General features: G+C 48.0%; 1 protein-coding gene across 3 annotated transcripts in view; it reads left to right on the plus strand.

Annotated features, from left to right (window-relative positions):
• The window catches only part of SLC22A23 (solute carrier family 22 member 23), a 177,256-nt gene extending 154,620 nt beyond the window's left edge, over positions 1-22,636 (plus strand). The window contains exons 6-11 of one of the 3 annotated variants that reach the window (XM_053602391.1): positions 2,896-2,998; positions 5,430-5,662; positions 6,955-6,987; positions 7,110-7,133; positions 8,120-8,243; positions 18,637-22,636. In XM_053602391.1, the coding sequence (XP_053458366.1) occupies positions 2,896-2,998; positions 5,430-5,662; positions 6,955-6,987; positions 7,110-7,133; positions 8,120-8,243; positions 18,637-18,994 (875 nt within the window). In that variant the 3' untranslated portion in view covers positions 18,995-22,636. Of the gene's footprint in view, positions 1-2,895; positions 2,999-5,429; positions 5,663-6,954; positions 6,988-7,109; positions 7,134-8,119; positions 8,244-17,535; positions 17,649-18,636 lie in introns of those variants that run through there. The other 2 variants (XM_053602392.1, XM_053602393.1) reach the window with 2 other exon arrangements.
• Positions 22,637-23,817: the final 1,181 nt, after the last annotated feature.

The raw sequence follows: 23,817 nt of genomic DNA on the forward strand, positions 1-23,817 counted from the left end.
GGTGCCATCCTGGACACCCATATCTGATCAACTGGCCAGGCTCCTCCTGTCTCTTTTTATTTCCATGTACAAAGAGTTTAGAAAACTCCCTAGATTTCCATATGACAACCACAGATACAAAAAGGCCTCTTGGATTCTGTTGCCTTAGTGCAGTGGTTCTCAACCTTCCTAATGCTGCCGCCCTTCAATACAGTTCCTGTGGGTCACGACCTACGCTGCCTTAGAGGGTCTCAAAATCATCTAATGTTTGTTATTTCACACAGATCTTGTAGTAATAGGCAACTGTATGCATCTAGGAACAGACTTAGTGCTGTGAAGTTTCATGTTGTTGTTGATGGGTTGGTGGTGTGAGTAACAGAGACCCTGAGAAAATATCAATAGCCCTGGAATAAAGGTTAATTTAATTCCACTTAGAATGATACAGTTACCTCTGCAGACTACAGTCAATTCTTCAGACTGGGCTCTAGGGATTAATGTTATTTTGAATATCATGCAATTGCTATAGCTTGCTTAACATCTTATTTAACATACAATAATATGTATATATATTAGAAGTTAAATTTGAGGCATGTCTTCTAAAAAAAAAAAATTAAACTTACATAAATAGGCTAATAGACATTTAAATTTTCTTCTTGCAAAATTTCCATGATGAGAACATGTGGCTGTTACATGTGTACTTGTTTTCTGATAAATTTTATAACGTGAAAAATACTCAAATTACATTGTATCCAAGATTTTCTGTTAACCATAATATAATATTTGAAAGGTCTTTAAAAATATTTAGTCTTTGTAACCATAGAGAAAGTATGTGTGTAAGTCAAATCACCCTATTTTTGCTGCGGGAAATTGGAGGCCAAGAGATCTCAGAGGTCCCTGAGAGGTCGGACCAACATCCAAGCTTGTGCACAGACCTCAATCTTTGCACCTAAATGTGGGAAAGAAGGTTCTGGAAACTCAGGAAACCACTCAGTCAAAGGAAAGATTTTCCTTCTCCCTTTTATGGCCTGGCTGACGATACTAAGTCTGAAAAAAATTTGTTTAAATAAAAAATTCCTAAACCCCTATTGTTAAGCAACATATTTTTCATTCAAACCATGCAGAATGAGGTTTGTGACCACCCTACTGTTGGATGGCAGGAAGGATGTTGGGGAGAAGAGTTGAACTTGGGCCTCCCAGGCAAGTACCTGTGCTGGCCCACTCCCACTGCTTTTCTTATTTTAAATAAATTCCTTATTTCAGAATAATTTTAGATTTATAGGAAAGTTGCCGAGATAGTACAGAATTTCCATGTACCTCTCACTGAGTTTCCCCCATTGTTAACATCTGATATTACCATGATACATTTGCCAAAACTAAGAAACTGACACTGGAACACTGCTACTAACCAAGCTTCAGCCTTTACTCGGTGTCACCTGTTTTTCCATGAATGACTCTGCCCAGTCTGGTGTCCCATCCAAGACTGCATTCAGTTCTTCCCTCTCCCTGGCCACCTCTATTTTGACAACTTCTCATCTCTCTTGTTTCTCATGACCTTGGCAGTCTTGAAGAGATTTCTTTTTAAAAAAAAAAATTTTTTTTTTTTTTTGAAAGAGAGTCTCATTCTGTCACCCTGGGTATAGTGCCATGGTGTCACAGTTCACAGCAACTTCAAGCTCTTGGGCTTAGGCAGTGCTCTTGCCTCAGCCTCCCAAGTAGCTGGCACTACAGTCACCTACCCCAACGCCTGGATATTTTTTAGAGACAGGGTCTCTCTCTTGCTCAGCCTGGTCTCAAACTCGTGAGCTCAGACAGTCTATCCACTTCGGCCTCCCAGAATGCTAGGATAACAGGCATGAGCCACCATGTCTGGCCCTTAATTTTTTTTTTTAATTGACTTATTTTTTAGTAGAGACAGGCTCTCACTATGTTGTTCAGCCTGGTCTCAAACTTCTGGCCTTGGCCTCCCAAAGTATGAGGATTACAGGCATAAGCCACCACACTCAGCCTTCCTTTTTCTAACTTTTCAGTAGGGAGGACAGAGGGGACAAGAGGGAGCAAGGCTGCAAGTGTGGCATCTGTGTCCAGATGGGAAGGCGCACAGCTCCTGGAAGCTGGGCCTTTTCTTGTTTTGATCTTCCCTGTTGAAATGCCAAATCAACACTAGCACTTCCATAAATTCCTCGGCCTGGTTAACAGGACTCTGCTAGTTTGAGCCTTACAAGAAACTCAGTCTTATAACTTTATATAATAGTTGGTCACATCCATTGGAGCCATAACATTGACTGGTTCCTTTCCCAGATACTGCCTATTGTTAACTAAAACATACATATACACACAGGCACATATGAATATGTATGCACATATACATATTCACATATTTATTTGTCTTTCAAAGATCCATGTGCTCTGAGGCCAATTCCAACAGCAGTAGCTATGGCCTGGGTCAGTCCTGCCCCACAGGGTTAAGGAGCACATGTGTATCAAAGGCCAGCTCCCCCAGCCTCTGAGCTGTAGGTGACATGGATAGATGCAGACTCCATGCAGAAAAAAAGTACTTGTTTAGGTTTTCCTAGGGCCTAATTAGTGCCTTAAGAAACCTAGAATATCATCATTTAGTTCTGTACTCAGACAAACATGAAATGAGTCTACCGTTTGTTTATTCGTGTGTGCCCTGCCTCGTTCCAAAACAAGGGTTTGCGATGGAAACTGACTCTGACACTGTGTCCTGGCTGCCCCTCAGGATCATAGGGAAACCTGAACTGCAAAGCTGGAGTCTTCTGAGCACATTTCTGTCCTGGAAAACTAGACCCTATCTCCTGGCTTATGGACCCTATCTCCTAGAAAGAAAAAGGCTTTCTCCCCTTTCCATGGTGTCTGAATTGGGGAACCGGGGCTCACAGAGCAATTTCTCTGCAGAGCTGGAGAAGGAGCTTCACCGGAGGCCCAAGAAGGTCTGCATTGTGAAGGTGGTGGGGACGCGGAACCTGTGGAAGAACATTGTGGTCCTGTGTGTGAACTCGTGAGTTGGAGGGACGCCTGCAAGCCAGGGTTCAGGGTGGGGAGGGCAGGCAGCAGGGAAAGGGCCCTGCTCCCCCAGCAGCTGAACTTGGGGGAGAGCTTCCTCACAGTGGGTCCGCAGGAGGACATGGGCTTGAAGGTATCGACCCCTTCCCAGAAGCCTCACAACTGGCATCCCCCATCAGTCACCCCAGCCCAGGCCAGCTGCTGGCCACCTTGCCCATGAGCTGGTTGGTGCTGGAACTCCCCACGAGCAAGGGCAGGAAGATGCCAAGCTGGATCATGCAGAGACCTCCTTGGAAGGATTCCCTCTCTCTGCACTTTTCAAGAGCAGTTCACATGGGTCTCGTTTGCTCCTACCTGTGTACACTCTGTGAAGAGGGCCTCCTCACCACGTGCCTCTTAGGCACACAAATGCACCTCCTTAGGTGCACAGTGGAGGACACTCCAAGGTTAGAATTTGTAGGCCCTGTCTCAGGAGAGGGGATGTGACACCGTGGGCCTTAGCCAGCCTCTCATCCCAAGCTGCAGAGTGGCTGTGCCCTCTGCCTGGAGCTGGCCAAGAGGCCCGACCCCAAGGCAGCCACAGGTTTTCATAGGTCTGCCTGAACCTCCAGCATGGCCCCACGTTCTCCAAGAAACCCCTCCTCTGCTGTTGTTCATATTCGCGCCACCTACTAGGTTGAGTGTGTTATGTAGAAGGAAGTTTCCTGTCTCACAGTGCGATAACCCTTCCCTTCCCTGACTGTGCAAGGTGGACCAGGGTCAGAGGTCATCTAGGTGGGAAAGGGAAGGGATTTTACCCTCATTTGGAGTTAGAGGTCATGGGAGTATTATACTCATTCATGAGGGTCTCAGGAATACTGTCAGGTAAAGAGAAAGGCCCAGGCCTCGGCTTGGGGCTACCCCCGTGGCTGTTTCTGGAGAAGGAGCTTCTTTTAAGCAGCTCTCCATATTGGGATTTCAGGCTGAATTTCATTTGGGAAGGATACAAAAGCTTCTACTGCCAAAGCAATAGAAGGGCATGGATCTAAAGTGCACCTTCATCCTACAGCCATGTGCGGGTCAGGCCCCGGGGCCTCCAGCCTCTGCATCCCCGGGGTGTGGCTCCACCCTGGCTGGGCTGATGGCATTGTTAGGAAGTGAATGACTGCTCTGGCTTTTATGTCAGAAAAAAAAAAAACACACAAAATTTGACATAGACAAGATGGTGAGTTTCCATTTTGATGATTCTTGTTGGAGAGAGAGGGAATCAATCTCCGAGGTTTTGTTATCCTCAAATGATCTGTTGTGGTCAGAGTACTTCACTTCTACCAGAACAAAAAGGTGGAGGATTGACCTGAAATCTCAGCAGGCCAGGAGCAAGAGAAATTCATCTGGCTCTTAGGAGACTCCCTAAGTTGAATCAATTGCTAGATTATAAAATGGTTGTGCAGGGGAGCTGGGTGCACTGCTGAGTATTTGCCAAGTAGCAAGGCAGAGAAGTGGCTCCCTCTTGCAAGGGAGGGGGTCTTTTGTCATTGACCTTGATGTATCCTCAAGGTTGGATGAAAAGCACTTAGATTTATTTGAATCACAAAAGGCCAGGAGAGAGAGAGCAGAATTTGTGGTGCTAGGATGTGTGCCACAGCAGAGCAGCTGCCTCACACATGGCCATGCCCAAAGAGGGCCCTGCAGAGGCCTGGAGATGGCCCTCGGATATCAGCTACATGTTTGGTCCTCTTTTCCAGAGTAGACACATGATTCCCAGCAGGCTTATATGCTTGTGTGGGGCAGTAGAGGCCTGAGCAAGGGCAGTGGGAGGGAAGCAGGGATAAGTTAAGAACTGAGAGGAAGTTTCCTGAAGACCAAATGGCCTGACATCTTACTGGCTTTTCCCCGCTGCACTGGCGCGTGGTGGTAGGTATAGGCGGAGTTCTCCGAGTGCATCTCCACCTTTCCACGCTGAGTGCCCAAAGAAGAGGCAGGCATCGAGACAGGCTGTATGTCTTTGAGATTGTCACTTACCCACTAAAGAACTGTGAGCCACTCTACACCTGTCTGCCCATCCATGACATGGGTATGACATCTCATGGTGCTGCCATGGGGTTGAGTGAATTAGCACATGGAAAGTGCTTCATCTTACTTGTAGATTCCCCTGCAAGGTGGAATTTGAACAAAAGTCCTCCTCACTCTCGTGCCTACACCTTTCTACTAAATTGACAGCAGAAGAAGGTGAACATGACCTCCATAAAGGGGCACACACCTGACATTTCTCTGATGTCTTATCTTTTGCACTGTGCCCTGTAATAGGTCTGTGGATAGCAATGGCATGCATGTCTACAGCATATTGAGTTGCATCTCTGTCTCCTGGTCACCTGACATTACAAGCCTCCAGGAAGTGAGGTGGCCCTCCAGCTGGTGCACCGCCCTCTCCATGTGTCTTTCCACAGGTTGACAGGGTATGGGATCCACCACTGCTTCGCCAGGAGCATGATGGGCCACGAGGTGAAGGTGCCGCTGCTGGAGAACTTCTATGCTGACTACTACACCACAGCCAGCATAGCGCTGGTATCCTGCCTGGCCATGTGCGTGGTGGTCAGGTTCCTGGGACGCAGGGGAGGGCTGCTGCTCTTCATGATCCTCACCGCCCTGGCCTCGCTGCTACAGCTCGGGCTTCTCAACCGTGAGTGGGCCCAGGGATATGGGGAGGGGAATGGGGTGAGACTCGGGTGTTCATTCCAAGTTCAACAGCTTAAAGAAAGGGCTTTGGGCAGGATGGAACTTTTATCAGAGGATCTGTGGAGCCTGCCTCCTTCCCTCCCCTCCTTCCCCTGCCCTGCCCATTCTGACACCCTCAGAGTCCTGGTGGACTGTGACTTTTCTAACGGGCAGACTATTTCTCTGTGATTCATTGCATGACAAAGAACAAAGGATTGTTTATTCTGTGTGACATTACGGGGAAATAAATCAGTTTTGACACCCTCCCAAATTTGGGGCACTGCTTTTCAGCAGATGTTCCGAAGTTAATCATCCTCTCTTTGGAGCAAATAAATTCTCAGCAAATTTTTAAAATAATCTAAGGCAAAATGAAAGAGTCCATCTAGCCTCCGGCATGCTCCATATTGCTCCTCACTAACAAATACCTGCCCCCACGTGTGGAAAAACCACTGTGGCATCGCCCAGGCTGGCCCAGAGCACAACATGAATGAGCAGGGCCACCAAGCCCTCTTCTCTTCCCAGGCACAGTCCCAAGAACCTGCAGGGAAATTGAAGCCACCAGGCACCCCCCTCCTTTACAGAGAAAGTAAACCCACTTGCACCCCAGGCCAGAGCAGCCTTTTTGTACAGACTGGATTGTAGAATAGCTACCTTCAAACTCAGGAGCGATTTGTCTAGCTTGGACAAAGTTTGTATGCATGCTATAACTCACTGGGAGACTTGCAGCTGTGACTAATAATAGAAATGGACACGGAGTGTCTGTCTCCCACATCCCCATTCTCCTGGTGGGGATAGGATACTCCCAGCTGTCACTAACACCATCTTAGGCCCCGTCCAGGATGCCACAGGAACCCCGGGCAAACAGCAAGTAACTGTGAGGAGCAGAGCTGGGGTGAGCAGAGAAGCCCTGGTGGGTCCACCCCTGCTCCTTGAGCTCAGACCAGTAGTGACCTTTGAATGGCTTCATGCACAGGAACGTTTCTACCCTTTGGATCTGCTAGGGTCTTTGCTGTGAAGGATTACACTTTCTCCCCAGGCTCTAAGGGTGTTAGCCCTCTTTTCCCAACAAAAAGATCTTTGTTAGGTCCAGTGTTAGTTCTGCTGCCCGGCGGCTGGCGCCAACCCAGACATGGAAGAGAGTTAGCTTAGAAACAAGTCACGTGGGAATACCCCGTAATAATTCCATGCCTAATGTGCTCTCTCCCTCTCTTCCCACTTTCTCTCCCTGTGTTTGTGTGATCATTTCTGCGGGCCCAGTGATCGGGAAGTACAGCCAGCACCCGGACTCAGGTGAGGCCCACACACAGCCTGTGCTGCCTGAGCTCACACTGCACCCAAATGGTGTTTTCATGAAGACTCACAAACCTGTGGTTTCCCTTTCCTCTCTTTCTCCCCCCTCCTTGCCCTCCCAGAATTGCAGCTGAAGTTGGCCGTAGGTTGGACACTATAAGGATACATTTGTATTCCCTCCCTCTTGCCTCTAGAAAGAGCGCCTGGTGTTTCCCCATCTCCGCACAGCCTGGCTCGCATGCCTTAACCCCTTCCCTAGCACCAGTGGTCAGTGAAGCCCCGGGCCCAGTGCCAGTGCGGTGGGTCTCATGGACAGTGCCTGGACATGAGCAGAAAGCCCAGGCATGCTGGGACCTGGCCGTCCGGCTGCCAGGGGAAGCTGCTGTTCCCCTGTGACTCATCAGTTCTCTGCTCTCTGACCACAGGGGACAGCAGAGCTGCTGCCCTGCACCTCATTGCTGCTGTGACACCTGCTTGGCCCCCCCCAAGCCCCCATCCCCATTCCCTTGGGGAGCGCTTGCCCTCCAATGCAGCCTTGTGGGGAGCTGAGCTGCGCCCCAGCTGAATGGCCCAAAAGCATGCCTTCCCACTGCTCCAGACATGGCCTTCGTGAAAGCTCAGACTCTGGGGCCCTTTACAAGGTGCTGGATAGGTGGAGCACTTTCCCTCTGGGCCTGTAAATTCTTCTATTTGGGCTTTTGAGTATTTGTTCCTTAAATCAGCACTGACTCAGATATCCCATCCCACATGTTGGACTGCTTGAACCTGAGGCTGAAATTGAAATGCCTCTCACAGGAGGCCAGGGCAGAGTGTACATGCCATGGCCCCGGGAGACGCCAGCCTGCCTCCTACTGAGGAGTTCCAACAGAGGCTGCACACTGGATCCACAAGTGCCTGGAGGAGCCCGGCAAATCCTTCTGCTGGGAGATGCGGGCTCCGGGCTCCCAGGCCTGGAGATGCTACCCTGTCCCCAGAGGGAACTGCACACCCAACTGTGCTGCAAGTCAGGCAGTGGGGAGGAGGGAGCCCCTCAGCTTGGAATGGCCCCAGGCCTCCCTCCTACCCTGGCCTGGCTCCCTTTCTCTTCCCCTCCGCTCCCCCTCACTACCTCCTCCCTCCGGTTCTCCCTCAGGGATGAGTGACAGTGTCAAGGACAAATTCTCCATCGCATTTTCCATCGTGGGCATGTTTGCCTCCCACGCAGTGGGGAGCCTCAGCGTGTTCTTCTGTGCAGAGATCACCCCCACGGTGATAAGGTGAGTGATGGGAGATGCCCCAAGGATGCTTTCTTCTTGGGACTCAGAGATGAGACCCTGGCTACAGGCATGTGTGAAATTAACCAGTGTCAGCTGTGCTCCATCCCCGCTCCTGGGCCCTGTTCTGGGCATGTTGGTTTTGTAACCCACAGCCAAGACGACCAGTTCCTTTCTCCCTGACCCCAAGGCACCTGAGAGTTAGGTGAGAATTTGACCCCGGGGGTCCCTCCCATCCAGTCAGTAACACGAAGAACAGGAGCAGAGAGCGTTTCAGGGAACAAGAAATGTGGTGAAGACTGGAAAGGGGGAGAATTAAGCAGATCGCTCATGCCATACTTCTGAAATCTGTGCTGCCAACTTGTCTATGAGACTTCATAATACAGCTATTTCAAAATAAAGGAATATTTTACTGCCCTAGAAGTTGATGTCGCTAATCCAAAGGAAGGCCTGTCAGAGAGAAAGCCCAGCAAGTTAGAACACTGATCTATTTGAGAAATATTTACTGAGAGCCTCCTATGCGTCGGTGCTGGTCAGGAGAGCAAGGCAGCACAGAACGGTCCTCAGCAATCTTTCAGGACTTCATGCTTCCCTGAAAGGGGTGGCTGATGCCTGTGCTTAGCTGCTTTTGTTTTCATTTGTCAAGTGAGGCCGAGTCCTTGTTGGTGCTACCCTGGGTAGTGATTCATGGATACTATACACCATTTACTGGCATTGCGATTATAGCATAATAAAAGGACATGCCTCTATGTAAGAGCATCGCTCAACTGCAGTCAGGTCATTTTCCCAATACTGTTTGTGACGTACTGAAGAGCTTGATTTGAACTTTTTATAGAAATAACATTAACATTTCTAATGCACATGCTTTTGTAAAATATAAATTGAGTGTGGGCAGTTATCCAGCTGTGAGACAAAACCCAGAGTCAGCACGATGACACCCTTCAGAGAAACAAGGAGAGGCACTTCCAGTTCCAGCTGGATGTGCAAAGGCTAAATTACTGTAGCCCCTCTGGTGCCAGGGAGTTCCGTGGGAGTAGCCAGGAGGGTTCGTGGACTTTTGTCCTTCCCGCATTTCCAGTAGACATGCTGACAGTAGCATCTTCACCCATCTTCACTTTGATTCATTTCATTGGATTTTTACAATATGAGCCAACCCTAACAGCTACTCGGTCCCTGTAAGAAAATGTCAAGGTATTGTGTGTTTAAGAAAAAAAGCAATTAGGGCGGCGCCTGTGGCTCAGTCGGTAGGGCGCCGGCCCCATATACCAAGGGTGGCGGGTTCAAACCTGGCCCCGGCTGAACTGCAACCAAGAAAATAGCTGGACGTTGTGGCGGGAGCCTGTAGTCCCAGCTACTCGGGAGGCTGAGGCAAGAGAATCGCTTGGGCCCAGGAGTTGGAGGTTGCTGTGAGCTGTGTGAGGCCACGGCATTCTACCGAGGGCCATAAAGTGAGACTCTGTCTCTACCAAAAACAAACAAAAACAAACACAAAAAAAAAAAAAAAAAAGCAATTAATTGCCAAGTAATTCATCCTGTTCCGACCTTCTGCATAAGCCACAGTGAAGAGATAAGTCTAGAGCTTATTTCTTCATCCTTGCAGTTCAAAGATACTGCAGGCAGACAGTAACTCTCCGTCCTTCCTTCACCTAGTTAAATTTCCTTCCTTTATAGAAGAATACAGCAAAAATGATTCCTTTCAATAGCGTAGCAGTCACAGTCAGACCTTCTGTGTTTGCACCTGGCCTCTCTGCAGCCTTTGGGTGGTTGTGTATATTTCAGGGGTGGAGACATCCTTAACTCTGGCAGTGTGTAGGCCTCATTATTCACTGTTAGATTTTGCTTAGCAAGCTAGCCTGAAGGAAACATTGGATCCTTTTCCTTTTTGATGTAAACCAAGAAAGATTTGGGGATAGAAATTCAACAAATACGTACTCCGATGCAGCTTGCCAAGATGACAAAATAGAAAAAATATTTGACCCTTGATGATGTTTTTGTACCTGCAGAGGATAAAAGGCAGTGGAGTCCAAGGGGGGTCCCCAGCCAGGCTGAAGAAGGTCTAATGTCCTGATGGGTCACTCTTCCCACTGCGAGCAAGCCCTTCTCCCCTCTGTCAGGAGGCCATGGCTCCTTCTTGCCCATATTCTCAGGAATAATTCCCATGGAGTCTCAGGATGGAAACGGGCTTTCCTACCAGGCCCCCAACTTCACACAGATGAATCTACACTAAGCCAGCATCGGCAGTGGGGCTGTGAGTTTCATCTTGCTTAATGCAAAACTAGCCGTAATAAAAACAAGCCTTCTGTAATGCCGTAATAAAAACAAGCCTTCTGAAAAAGAACAAGAAGCCAAGATTAACTGGTAACACACAAGAACTTTTCTGCACAAAAGCTTGAGGAAATTCATTGTCCCAAGAATGGTAGAGACTAAATACAGGAAACTAGTGTCTCCTGAGATTCTGCCCAGCCCTTATGGTAGAGAGAACCACTGCCGGTCCACTTACGGTCCAGACGGCATTTATCATCAGCTGCTTCTTAGATTCACTTCTAAGACTTCAGAAGTTGAGTGACTTTGAAGTCACTTTGGGCGGGAAGGACCCTATGTCTGACAATACCTATTTCTGTCCTTTATGTGGGCAGAAGTGACCTTGGGTCTTGAGTGGATCTAGAAGAAGCTGGTGCCTTTTCTGCAGCAGGTCACCTTTTCTGTTCACTGTCCATATGGAAGCTTCAGGTGAACACCTGAGGTCCACACTGGTTTGGAGCTAGTGATGATGTCACCGTCTGACATAAAACCTCCAGAGGCCCCAGAGCCCTGGACTCAGCTACACATTCCCCATGCTTTTCCTTCCTCTGCAAATGGCCCAACCCTTTCTAGGCCACAGTCAGGCTGGCCTCCCTGAACCAGGTCCTGATATGTGTCCTCTGCTTTAATCTTGCCTCAAGAATAGGCACTAAGGATCAAGATGATCTGTGTTTTATGTGGCATTTCCAGTCTGTTTAACTATTCTTTAAAAATCTATTTCTTAAAAAAATAATAATCTAACATTTGATAACAAATAGTGAGTGGCCAGATGAGAAGCCAACATGTTTTCCATGCTGGCTGTGCCTGCGCCACCTCTGCACTGAGGAGCTGGGTAGGATGAGGGAGGTGCAGAGGGCAGAACAAGTGGCTGAGAACCTGGGGCTTGGGGCCTTAGCACAAGTGGAGGAAAGAGCCAGATGGAGCAGCCTGTGACTCATGGGGCTGCTTTCTTGTGTGACCTCGTGCTGGTCATTCAGCAAGCTTTAGTTTCCTTGCCTTAAAAGACAGGGAGAGGCTCAGCGCCTGCAGCACAATGGTTACAGCACCAGCCACATACACCGAACTAACCAACAATGACAACTGCAACAAAAAAATAGCTGGGCCTTGTGGTGGGCGCCAGCAGTCCCAGCTACTTGGGAGGCTGAGGCAAGAGAATCGCTTGAGCCCAAGAGTTTGAGGTTGCTGTGAGCTGTGACGCCTCTACAGCTCTCTACTGAGGGTGACAAAGTGAGACTCTCTCAAAAAAAAAGACACGACAAGACAGGGAGAGAGAAACAAAGAGAGAGAGAGAGAGTGATGGTGGTGATGGGGATATGTAAAGAGCCCGGCCTCAGCAGATGACAATGGACATTATTATTCCTACCTGAACATTTTCAACGGCCACACATTCTGTTAAAAAAAAAAAAAAAGTACAAATATGCATTCATCTTTGACTTCACAGAAATTTTGTAAGGGACAAATTAAGTAATACAAAAGAGGAAATGATAAATGAGAGGTTTGCTTCCTGTGTTTAAATGCAAATAGTGATGTTCACATGTTTAACGACAACACGAAGATCCTGGGATTCTTAATCCCAGAATTAGGGATTAGAAGCTTATTAGAAACTTGCTACTTCTAATAAGGCTGTTATACTTATGCCTGTATGTCAGTCTTTCTATCCTTAAAGTTATTTAAACCTTATTACTAGTAAAATAAAGATAACCAGTGGATATTAAAATTTCTGTGCTCCTAAAGCACAAGGAAGAAAACTTACCCTTTGATGCTCCTAAAGACCGGTCAACATGGGCATATACTGCCCTCTAGTGACAACCTAGAGAAAAGCAGAAAATGCACAAAGCCCACGCTGTGGGTAAAGAAACAAATGATAGATTATCTATGCACATGCACATATATTACATATTATACACACATTTAGGTAAGTATATGTAGGTATTTTTCTAATAATCCATAAACACATATATTTCATTTGACATGACCGATTAACACAGTAGACGAGTATGAGATAGTTGATCTGGCACCAGGTGAGGAGACGCTTTGCCGCTCCACGGCAGCTGCAGGCACACATACTCCCCACTAGCGGGCTGTACTTTGCCCTCCTACACAGTAGCCCCGGCCGGGGGAAGAGCCAGGGAAGCCCTGATCGCTGCTTGTCTGTGCGTCCACCCTTGGCAAGGTTAGGAGAAACCAGGAGGGTTCCAGGGAAAATGATGTCTTACTGGTATCAGAGGCCTCAGCCGAATACAACAATTACTCCTGGTATCTTGTCCACCCTCCCAACAGCCTGTGGTTTCCTAAAGGGGCCGAATCTGTCAGAAAAACCAAATGGCTATTTTAGGTGTTCCTATTCTTCATCTCACAGACGGGTTTGGTCTCATCGCTCTTTGTAGTGGTATCTATATTTAACCTCTCCCGTTCATTCGGGCGAGCTGACCTTCCTACCTAGGAAGCCAGTGTGAGCCACAGGCATCCAATATTTATTAAGCACAGACAATGTGTGCCTGTTGATGTTCTAGAAAATAATTCTTGCCCTTGAAGGGTTCATAGACTAGTCAGGATGACAGGCCTGTGAACAAATACTGAGAGAAAGAAGCAGTGTCTGTGAAAGGTGGTCGGGGCTCTCTGCATGGGAGGCCACCTGCAAAATCATCTCTTCCTTATCTGTGTGCCCTGAGGGGCTGCATCTGTTCCTGCCTCTTCCTTGATGAAAGACTTTCTAATAGATAGGGGACTATTTTCTTCCACGGCCAAGCCTAGGGAGTTGTGTCACTCACTAAGTGTATTAGGTTATCTGTTGCTCCGTAACAAATTACCCTGAAACTTGGTGGCTTAAAGCAGCACACGGCTTATCGTACAGTTTCTGTAGGGCAGGAGTCTGACATAGCTCAGCTAGGTCCTCCACTCAGGGTCTGTCACAGACTGCTGTCCAATGGGACAGAATCCACCACCAAGCTCAGTGATTGATGACAGGACCCAGTTCCTTGTGGGCCGTTGAACTGAGGGTCTCAGTTCCTTGCTGGCTGTTGGCCAAGGCCACTTCTGTTCCCTTACCAGTGCAGCAGCTTGCTTTAGCAAAGCCAGCACAAGTCTGCTGAGAGTCACAGTCTTTTCTAACCTAGTCATGGGAGGGACATCTCATTACCCTTGGCTGTATTTTATTGATAAGAAGCAAGTTACTTGTACCCTGTACCTTGAGATCCAGCCCACACTGAAGGCAGGAGGGTGTGAATACTGGGAGGTGGCATCACTGGGCCATTCTAGAAATCTGATTACAATACCAAGTAAGCACCCAGGTGCCCACAGTCTCAGACAGCAGCTGGGCAGGTGCTGGGACAGCAGCCTGAGTAGAACCTGGTCCTGGCCTTGAAAACCTCTGAAGTCTATTAGAGACACACAGACATGCCACACGAGTGTCTCTGGGCTAACACCACCCAGAAGGAAAGGCAGGGTGACCCAGCTGGCCTCCATAGCACTTGGAGGTTGGAGCTTTTGTCATCCTCAGTTTATAGACAAATGCTGAGGCCTCAGGAGGTGAAGCTGGGCAGTGGTGGAGGCAGCTTTCCAGCTGGCTGCAGAGCTTGTGATCTTAGCCAATGCACCCCACCCCACCTGTGGAGCAGGAACGTCTGTTTGCAGCTCGATTTTGGCCAGTCCTGTGTATCTGGGTGTGTGTGAGGCTGGGAGGCCCATGACAAACCAGCCCTGTCTTGACAACCATCTAATTGGAGAAACATTAATCAAGCCCCAGTGCCAAGGATCGTGGCTGGCACTCCCTGAGATAAGTACTTATCTCCCTCCAGAAATGGGTGAGGCAGCTCCCTAGTCAGCTACCCCAGCAGGAGTTCAGCTGTGCCACAGTGAGAGAACTTCATGGAGCGAGGGAGTGACTCACAAGAGTACTGGGAAGGGCAGGTGTGTCTCAGGAACTGCATCACCCTGCAGGCAGGACTCTGAGCCAACAAGTGGCACGATTAGCTCTGTGTCCTAGAAAACCACTTGGCAGTAGTAAGCAAAGTCTAGGGGGGTGGGAGATACGCCAGTTAGGAGAGTAGAGCCAAGGCAGACTGGACAGGAAAGGGTCTGGGGAAGGGAGGAGTCCAGTGACTCTCAGGCTCTGACAGTGTCCCTTAGGGCCAGGCACCTAGTGAGGCTGCCCTAGACCCACCCAGCCCTGGGCCTGTAGGCAGGTAGAGCCCCTCCCCTCCTGTGCCTGGTGCAGCTGCAGATGGCTGGACTACAGGCTAAAAAGATGGGAAGGGGAAGGAGAAGTGTCTTCTATTTTTCTGTCATAGAACATGACCAAGTGAAAGTAGGAGACCACCTATTGTCCCCTCTACACACACCCTTGTCATTTTTACATTCCATTCAGTAAGAAAAAGGTTTCTGAATCTGTAATTCTTCTTGCTGTTCCCATAGACTGAAATGTCTGATTTAATATGGCACCTGGAAGCCCCCGGATGTCTGACCCCCATCCTTTCTCCCTGGGTTACTCCTGCCCGAGTCCCTCTCCATTCATGCCCCCACCCCATGTCAACCCAGGGCTGGTCTGACAGGATGGCACAGGGCAGCAAAGGCAGGGACTCTCTCTCCCCCTTGCTGCTGACCATAAAGCCCTGAGACGATAGGTGGCACAGGCTGCTCAGTCCCACGGTAGGCAGAGCAGAGCAGAAACCCTGGCCAAGCAGCTACAGGCAGCGGTGGAAGGGGAGCCATGGCCAGTCCCTGGGGTCTTGGAAAGAAAAGGCAAGGCCTGGGTGGATGCCTAGGCTGAAAGCTCTGGAGATTTATGCCAGCAGGAGGCCAAGCTATTGGAAAGTTGTAGAGTTTTCTTTTTTTTTGAGACAGAGTCTTACTCTGTTGCCCCAGGTTCGAGTGTCATGGCATCTGCCTAGCTCACAGCAACCTCAGACTCCTGGGTTCCTCCTGCCTCAGCCTCCCCAGTAGCTGGAACTACAGAATCCCCCCTCCCCCTCCACACACACGCACATCCAGCTTATTCTTCTATTTTTAGTAGACACAGGGTCTCACTCTTGCTCAGGCTGATCTCAAACTCCTGAGCTGAAGACCTTGGCCTCTCAGAGTACTAGAATTACAGGCAAGTTTTAGAGTTTTTTGTAACTGATTTATTGAGGCATAGTCTACATACCCCATAAAATTCATCCATTTTAAGATAACAATTTGATGACTTTGAGCAAATTTATAAAGCTGTGTGATCATGGCTACAATCCAGTTATAGAACCTTTCCATCACCCCCAAAATCCCCTCATCCCCCTTTGCAGTCAGGCTCTTGTCCCTACGCCTGGCCCCAGGAACCACAGATCTGCTTTCTGTCTCCATACATTTGTCTTTTCTGACCTTTCATATGAATAGAACCATATAATCACTTACCATGATGTTTCTGAAATCCATCTATTTTGGAGCACGTGTCAAACTTCGTTCCTTTTTATAGATGAACAATACGACATCACATAGGATGTACCACATTTTGTTTATCCATTCACCAGCTGATGGGCATTTGGATTGTTTCCAAGCTATAATAACACAACAAACATTGGCTTGTAAGTTTTCGTATGAACATATTTTTCACTTGTTTATAAGGAGCAGAATCCCTGGGTTGTACGAAAGTTTATGTTTTAACTTTTTAAGACACTGCCACCCAGTTTTCCAAAGTGGCCGCCCTATTTTGTACTCCTGTCTGTTGTTTCTGTCTTTTTGATTAGTCATCCTAACAGGTATGAAGTAGCGCTCAATGGTGGTTTGATATGCGTGTCGCTGAGGACTAATGATATTGCACATCTTCTTTTGTCTTATTGGACATTTGTACTTTGTGGAGTTTCTTTGAAGAACTGTTTGTCCAAATATTTTTTCCATTTTTTTTACCTGGGTTATTTGGATTCTTTTGAATTGTAGGACTCCTTCATCTATTCTGGATACAAGTTCTTTATCATCTATATGCTTCACAAAAGTTTTCTCCTAGTCTCTGGCTTTTCTTTTTCTTTTGTCAGTCATAAACCAATGCAGGGAGGGATCAGGGACATAGGAAAACAAATCATCCCTGACCCTCCCATTGGTATGTGACTGTTTTAAGTGTGTGTCTTGTAAGAGTAGAAGTCTTTCATTCCAGTGAAATCCAGTTGATCAGCTTTTCTTTTACGGATCTTGCTGTTGATGTCATATGGAAAAAATCTTGGCCTGACTCAAGGTCACAAAGGTTTTCTCTTATGTTTTCTTCTAGTAATGTTACAGTTTTAGCTCTTACATTTAGGTTCTATGATCTACTTTGAGTTTATTTTTGTGCATGATGTGAAAAGTCCTTCTTTTCCAAATAAATAGCCTATTGTCCCACAACCACCTGTTGAAAAAACTATAACTTCTCCCCCACCCCCATTGAATTTGCCTTTGTCAAAAATCAGTTGGGCATAAATGTGAAGGGTTCTGAACTTTCCCATCTGTTCCACTGGTTTGTCTGTTCCTATTCCAGTACCACACTGGCTTTAAGTAACGCAGCTTTATATAAAGCTAGGCTGAAAGTTTTGAAACTGGAAAGACAAGCCTTCCAATCTTATTCTTTCTGAAAATTGTTTTTGGCTCTTCTGGGTTCTTTGCATTTGTATATAAATTTTAGGATCAGCTTATCACTTTCTCAGACAAAAAAGAAGAAGAAGAAAGTGAGCTAAGATTCTGATGGGGTTTTGTTCAATTTATAGATCAATCTAGGAAGAACTGCCATCTTCACAACACTGAGTCTTCCAATTCACAAATATGACAAATTTGTGAATTCCTGTATAAACAAAATTACTTTTCTTTGTAAATTTCTCTCATCCATGTTGTGTAGTTTTCAGCATACAAGTCTTGCATTCTTGTTGTTTATTTCTAAGCATTTTATCCTGTGGATGTTACTGTGAGTGGAATTTTCTTAATTTCACTTGTGAGTTGTTGCTAGCATGTCAATTATGTTAACTTTTCTATGCTGATCCTGTACATTGTAACCTTGTAGGACAGACTTTTGGTGAGTTAGGAGCTGCCTGCAGTGCCAGCCAAGAGAACCACAGACTAGTCGAGAGTGGAGTTAGAAGCCTGCCTCCTACCTGCTCCAGAGACCTGCCTTCCCCCACCTCTCACCCCTACCCCAACCCCACCTCAGCAGGTCCAAGGATAAAGGTCTCCTCACTTAAGGGCAGTGCATAACTCTTGAGCCAGCTCTATTAGAAAGTTCTTCCTTACACCACCTGAAGTCCACATCCCTGTCCACTCTGCTGGATTCTCTGAGGCTGGGCAAACAACTCCACTCCCCCTCCCTCAACACAAGACCAACTTCCACTCATCCCCTTCAGTGAGGCCCCCAAACTGGAGATCAGGCAGCCCTCTCTGGCCTGGCCTGTCACTTGAGCACACAGTCCCTCTGCAGCCTGGGACAGCACTGCTTTCGTGGTGGCTACAAAACACCTTAGTCCCAGGAGTATGTTTTTGTTTTTAGGTCAAAGTACAGAGGTTAATGCTATAAGGGATTTTCTAAGTGCTGCGTATCTGCTAAGCCTTCTGGGGCTCTTGGAAAGCTTCCTCACAAGGCAAAGGAGTGGTGGTGAATGGCTCATGCTGTGAGCTGGGTGCTCTCTGAGCCTCCTTCTGAGCACCCTTCTGGCACAATCCCCAGAGGCCAGACAGTTTCCACTGGTGATATACAGAATGATTTTAGGAAACACACAGGCCATCAACTCACAGTGAGGAAATGACTGTTTTAACGTATCTTCCAATCCCCCCGGTTATGACGAGAAGTCTCTGTTAGTGCTGATGTGTCTTTATCACCCTCTTTCCCCTTGGAATCTCCTCCCTAAATTTTTTAAAAATAACTTGAGGGGTAGCATAATTTGATTATCTATTAATTATCTGGTTTTCCATTTAAAGTAGTAACATAAAGTTGCCTTTTAAAATAAGAAAAAGATTCTCAGTTGCTAAGAAGAAATGGGCACTTTAAGTAGAATTGGCCCACACAGATGGATGTCTGGGCCGTGTGAGACGTGGCCTGCAGGGTGACACACTGCACGCCAGGGTGGACCCAAAGGGCACTGACCCCCGAGCGCTATGCTTCCCCCTGCAGGTGCGGCGGGCTGGGGCTGGTGCTGGCCAGCGCGGGCTTTGGCATGCTGACAGCGCCCATCATTGAGCTGCACAACCAGAAAGGCTACTTCCTGCACCACATCATCTTCGCCTGCTGCACGCTCATCTGCATCATCTGCATCCTCCTGCTGCCCGAGAGCAGAGACCAGAACCTGCCCGAGAACATCTCCAATGGGGAGCACTACACCCGGCAGCCCCTGCTGCCACACAAGAAGGGCGAACAGCCGCTGCTGCTCACCAACGCCGAGCTCAAGGACTACTCGGGCCTCCATGACGCCCCCGCGGCAGGTGATGGGCTGCCCGAGGGCGCCACGGCCAACGGTATGAAGGCCATGTAGCCGGTGGTGCAGTCCTGTGGGAGCCTTGGGGCACTTTGGCACAGGTGTACAGACCAAGGACCAGACGGTGGCCGGGGATGGGCAAGTCCAGCTCTGCAGCTGCTGCCAGCCAATCGCAAGACTTTCAACTGGTGTGGGGAAATTCTCTCTTTCCAAAAGTCCAAGAAAGCATGGGTTTGAGGAGACTTAACTCTTTGGAAATAATCCTTCAATGACTTTCTTTTTTGCCATTAAATATTTGTATTTATTTTGGTCATTTTTACAAGAAGCACTTTATTCCCTCTCCCTCTCACTGATTGCAGAATGGAACCATCTCCTTCGAGAGCAAGAGACGGTCACTCCAGGGAAGATGCTGGCAGTGGCCACCACAGCGGCCAGTCTCCTCTCTGGAAGTGGGACACTGCTCCAGGGACACTGCCTGCCACCTGGGGGCCAGATGTCACCTCACCTGCCCAGAGCCCACCCAGGCTAACTGTCTGTGTACAGAGGCAGGACATTCTCACGGAGCGTTCTGGGACTACATTTTAGACAGAATGAAATGTAAATGAACTAGGTTTTCCGAGTCTGTGTATGGTTTTTTAAAATCTTTTTTTCTTTCTGTTTGTATGGTAAGAGCTTCCGTTCCATGTGTTGAGGGAAAACAGCTCACGGATATCATTAAAACCAGCTTAGTCTTTCTTCTGATCATCCTTTTGTACCTGACGCTGGAAGCTCTTGGGGAAAGCTTAACCATCTCACCAGAAATATTACATGATCAGCGGTAATACCGCCACAGCTTTCTGACCCAGGTTTGCTTCATTAAGTACACAACTAGCAAATGTGCTGAGGTCTGAGACGTGTTAATTTTTATTAATACTATTTTCCCACATTTGGCTCCAGCAGAAAAGTCCCCTCCTGCACAGTCAGCTTTTTTGCCGGCACTACTTGAAAACATGACTACTTTCTGACCTATGAACAACAGGAAAATAACGGACAAAGATGACTGAGGCCAACTCACAGGGGGGAGGGCTGCTCTCCCTAATATGGCCGGTCACCCACATCTCAAGCACACACCACGGAGATCACCAGCTTGGACAGCTGTCACTCTCACTGATGTAACGCCGGGGAGGCACCTGCAGCCGCTGGTCCCCCACACCTTCCTCAGTCTGCTTCTTGCTTCTTGTCACTCACTCAGCACAGAGCTGGGGCTTGGGGCAAGGAGTGGAGATTCCTCACAGGTGAGTCCAAATGACCTCCAGCCCCTTGAAAGCATCAAGGCAAACTGAGAGAAAGCAATAACTCACCAAAGTTCAGTTCACGTCCCCTTGGCCCACTCTCCAAGGATTTTCATGGTGTTCCTCATTTTGCCCCAGACAGTGAAGGTTTCCTCATTTTCAGAGGAAACTTACAGGACACTCAGGGCCACTGAGAAACGAGCCTCCTTGGTGCAGGCAGGCACCACTCTGCAGCAACTCAGGCAGCAGCTTTTCTGGACAACCTGGCTTCTTACTGGAATTGCCCACCTCACCCCTTTCTAAAGTGCATCTTTGCTGTGGTTTGTATCCTTCCAGGAAAATTTTTGCCTCGGGTTTGGGTAAGGCAATTGTGTGAGAGTTGCTAGAATTAAAGGGCCAGAAAAGGAGTTGACCTTCTCTCCTTCCAGCTTTCCACCTGATCTGCTTCTTGCCTTCTCCGCCTGCCTCCCTTCCACATCTGGTCCACACATCAGTAGTAGCCCACTGACTTGTAGATATAGTAAGGGGCAAACATGTGCCCCATGTGTTTCCAGCAGCTGAACAGAGGCCTATTCAAGGCCCAGTGCCCAGGAAGCGAGGCTATCTGGCTGGCCTCTTCCCAGCTCCACCTGATCCAACTCATCCTCACCTTCCCTGGTCTCTGAGTCACCTTGTTCCATGTCTCAAATGCTAGTTTGCCTTCACCTTTACAAAGGCCTTTCTTCAGATCTGTGCAGCCTTCTTGTGCCAAAATTGTGAGATACCCTTTTTTTAGAGTACTTGCTACAAAGCCCCTTGGCTTGGCAGCAAACCCATTAAATACAGAATAGGGCAAATCCAGGCAAGTAGGCAACGGGTGAAGGTGTTGAGCCAGTGAGGCCCCTGCGCCTGCACCTGGACAGGTGCATGTCTGCGCACATTCCCCCAGCAGGCAGCCACCCTGCCAACTACTTTGCTGCAGAAGGTCATACTAAGCAATGCAAGTCGTGAGCACTCTCACTGATCATGTAGACTTTTTTAAGAAAGGTATTGAAGCTGTACTAGAAAGGTGTAGACTTCTGGTCCTCCACAGTCTCTGATCTTTACCTTAAATGACAATAGTGAAAACACTCCTCATCACATCAGCAATCAGAACTAATCTCAATGACTAGAAGCTAGCTTTGAGGCCTGGGCTCTTGGGACCAAAGTCTAGCAGATGTGAGTGAGGCTGACTTGCCAGCAGTTGGCAGGTGCTATCCCCTGGCTGGCAAGGAGGTGCCATAGCCCTCCTCTCAACTGCTCCTGTTCTGTTGCTGCCTCGGCTTAAGAATATCCGAAGCGCCCAAGGAACACCACAATGAAATGTAGCCAAAGCAGAAAAGTTTCCCTGCAGGCAGAGCCCCATGATATCCGGTACCACGGGAGCAAGGCGCACCTGGCTTCTCGGTCTGGGGGTGTCACGGGGTGCTGCGGCAGCCAGCTTCTTAGCACCAGCCTGTCGCGCTTGAGCCCCTCAGTCCCCTCTCCTTCTTGGTTAGTAGGGAGACACTTCTCAGGCCCCTGCTGCTTCGATTCAGCCCTCCCATCCCCAGGGAAACACAGGAAGCTGTGTACTCCCTGCTGCTCCCCCTCCACCCGGCCCTGCGTCCTGCTAGCCTAAACTGTCAGGGAGCTGTGACCTCTCAATAAAAGTTATGCACAAATGTGAACACCTGAGACAGCTGTATATTCTTCATGTTATTATTTTCCAAAAGTCGGTAACTCTTTATCAAGTACCTTAATTATTAGCACTCAAGACAATTAGGAAAAAGTTTCAAATGTGTTTGTTTTCTAAGAGTAAAATCACCTGCAACTGGAGGACAGGGGCTGGTAAGCTGGTTTGGCCACTTGCAAGGGAAGTATTGCACTCAGACACTACAGCTTCCAAGAGCCAAACGAGAAATGTGGGACTGCAAGTGCCACGACTGTGTCATCACACCACCCAGCCCCCAGGTGGTGCACGTGCTGGGGGCCACACTTCCACTGTCTCCTTGTCTTAAAAAGACACCACCTCACTTTAATGTACTGTGTGTGTTTTGGGAAAGCAGTATGGTGTGTTATGTCTAGTGAGGACTACGTCCCTCCCTCTGTCCTTCCTGCAACCCAGGCATTTGAGGTTTTACTGTAAGAACCATGTTACTGTACATGTCGATGGGACTTCTCTGATGGTGCTCGTTCATAGCACAAGCTTACACTGAGCTCTGAACTGTCCTTCACAGCTGCGTGTCTGCATGGTGTCGCATCTGTTGTACCTTTGGGGAAAATTTGTATGTAAATGTACAGAAATAAAAATGTTGCCCCAGTAACAGATTTCCTATGGAATGTCTTCCCTACCTCACCTGATGGTATCCAACAAAGGGCATTTCACTACCATGACAACAAGTAATAAAAATCCTCCATGTTTATTCAGCGTAACGCCTCTGTAAACTGTGTCTTCACTGGCCCCGAGGGGTGGTGGGTGGGTAGCCTGTTGGTCCCCTTTGAGAGGCCTCCTCTCAAAAGGAAGGCAGAGGCAGAGACTGGATTAAACAAACTGTTTATCTAGTGTCATTCCCAGACCACCTGAGAGACTGGGCGGGGTCTCATCAGTCAATTTAAAAGGAGTATTTTCTCTTGTTCATTTATGTTCTGCTGTGTCCTGAAAGTTCCTAGAGAGGTCAAGAAATGAAAATCTTACACTGTGATTCTGTGAGGAAAGACTGATAACCCAAACTCTCTATTGTAGTATTTTTTAACCAAAAGACAATATTTCTTTAATAAAGTATTTATACCAAACTCTTCTCTCCATAGCCCTGCTTTTGTGTCACTCACTATCCTAACCCCAAAGAGGTGTCCACTCTGCTTTGTAAGCTACGATTATGCAGCCGAGGCCTCCTTTGCAGGAAGTCTCAAAGGAAGGAAGCACCGGGAAGCCCAGACTTAACTCCTCTGAAGAGCCTCTACATCGTGGCCAGCGTCACCACCTTTAGTGTCACCACTCCCTCAATGCAAGACTTTTGCCACTGCATGAAACATGTTTCAGGGCCCTGAACTATCTGCCTCCAGCAACAAAAGGGGTCAGATGGATCCCAAAAATTAGAAAATTCTTTGCCGGTGTTCCTCAAGCTTGCCTGCGCAGAGAAGCACTTGGGGAGCTTTTTAGTCCTGCCCAAGCCTAGGCCTCAGACCATCTGATCCTCTGGGCAAGGGCCAACATTGGAATCCACTTCAAGTGGTAGATGGAAAAAGGTTAAGGATTAAAAATGACCCAAACAGATATCTGATGTACTTGGGACTTGGGAGAAAAGAGAAAGGTAACAGGAAGATAAGGAAACAACAGGAAGAGCAAGGACATAAAGCCTTTGAATGCGTAACAAGGAGGGAGATAAAATCATAACTGACATCTAACTACCATGGCACTTAGAGTTTGCAAAGCATTTCTACATGCTTAACCCTAACAAAACCCTTCAAGGTGGGGATCATTTCCATTTCACAGGCTAGGAAACAGAGCCCAGAGAAGACCACATAGTAAGCAGCATAGGGTGGGGCCTAAAGTTTACGCAAGAGAGAAAACAGCAAGTAGAGACATGCCCAGGAGAAGCCTTTAGCTGA

The sequence above is a fragment of the Nycticebus coucang genome, chromosome 9, assembly GCF_027406575.1.
Source record: "Nycticebus coucang isolate mNycCou1 chromosome 9, mNycCou1.pri, whole genome shotgun sequence".
Taxonomy (NCBI): Eukaryota; Metazoa; Chordata; class Mammalia; order Primates; family Lorisidae; genus Nycticebus; species Nycticebus coucang.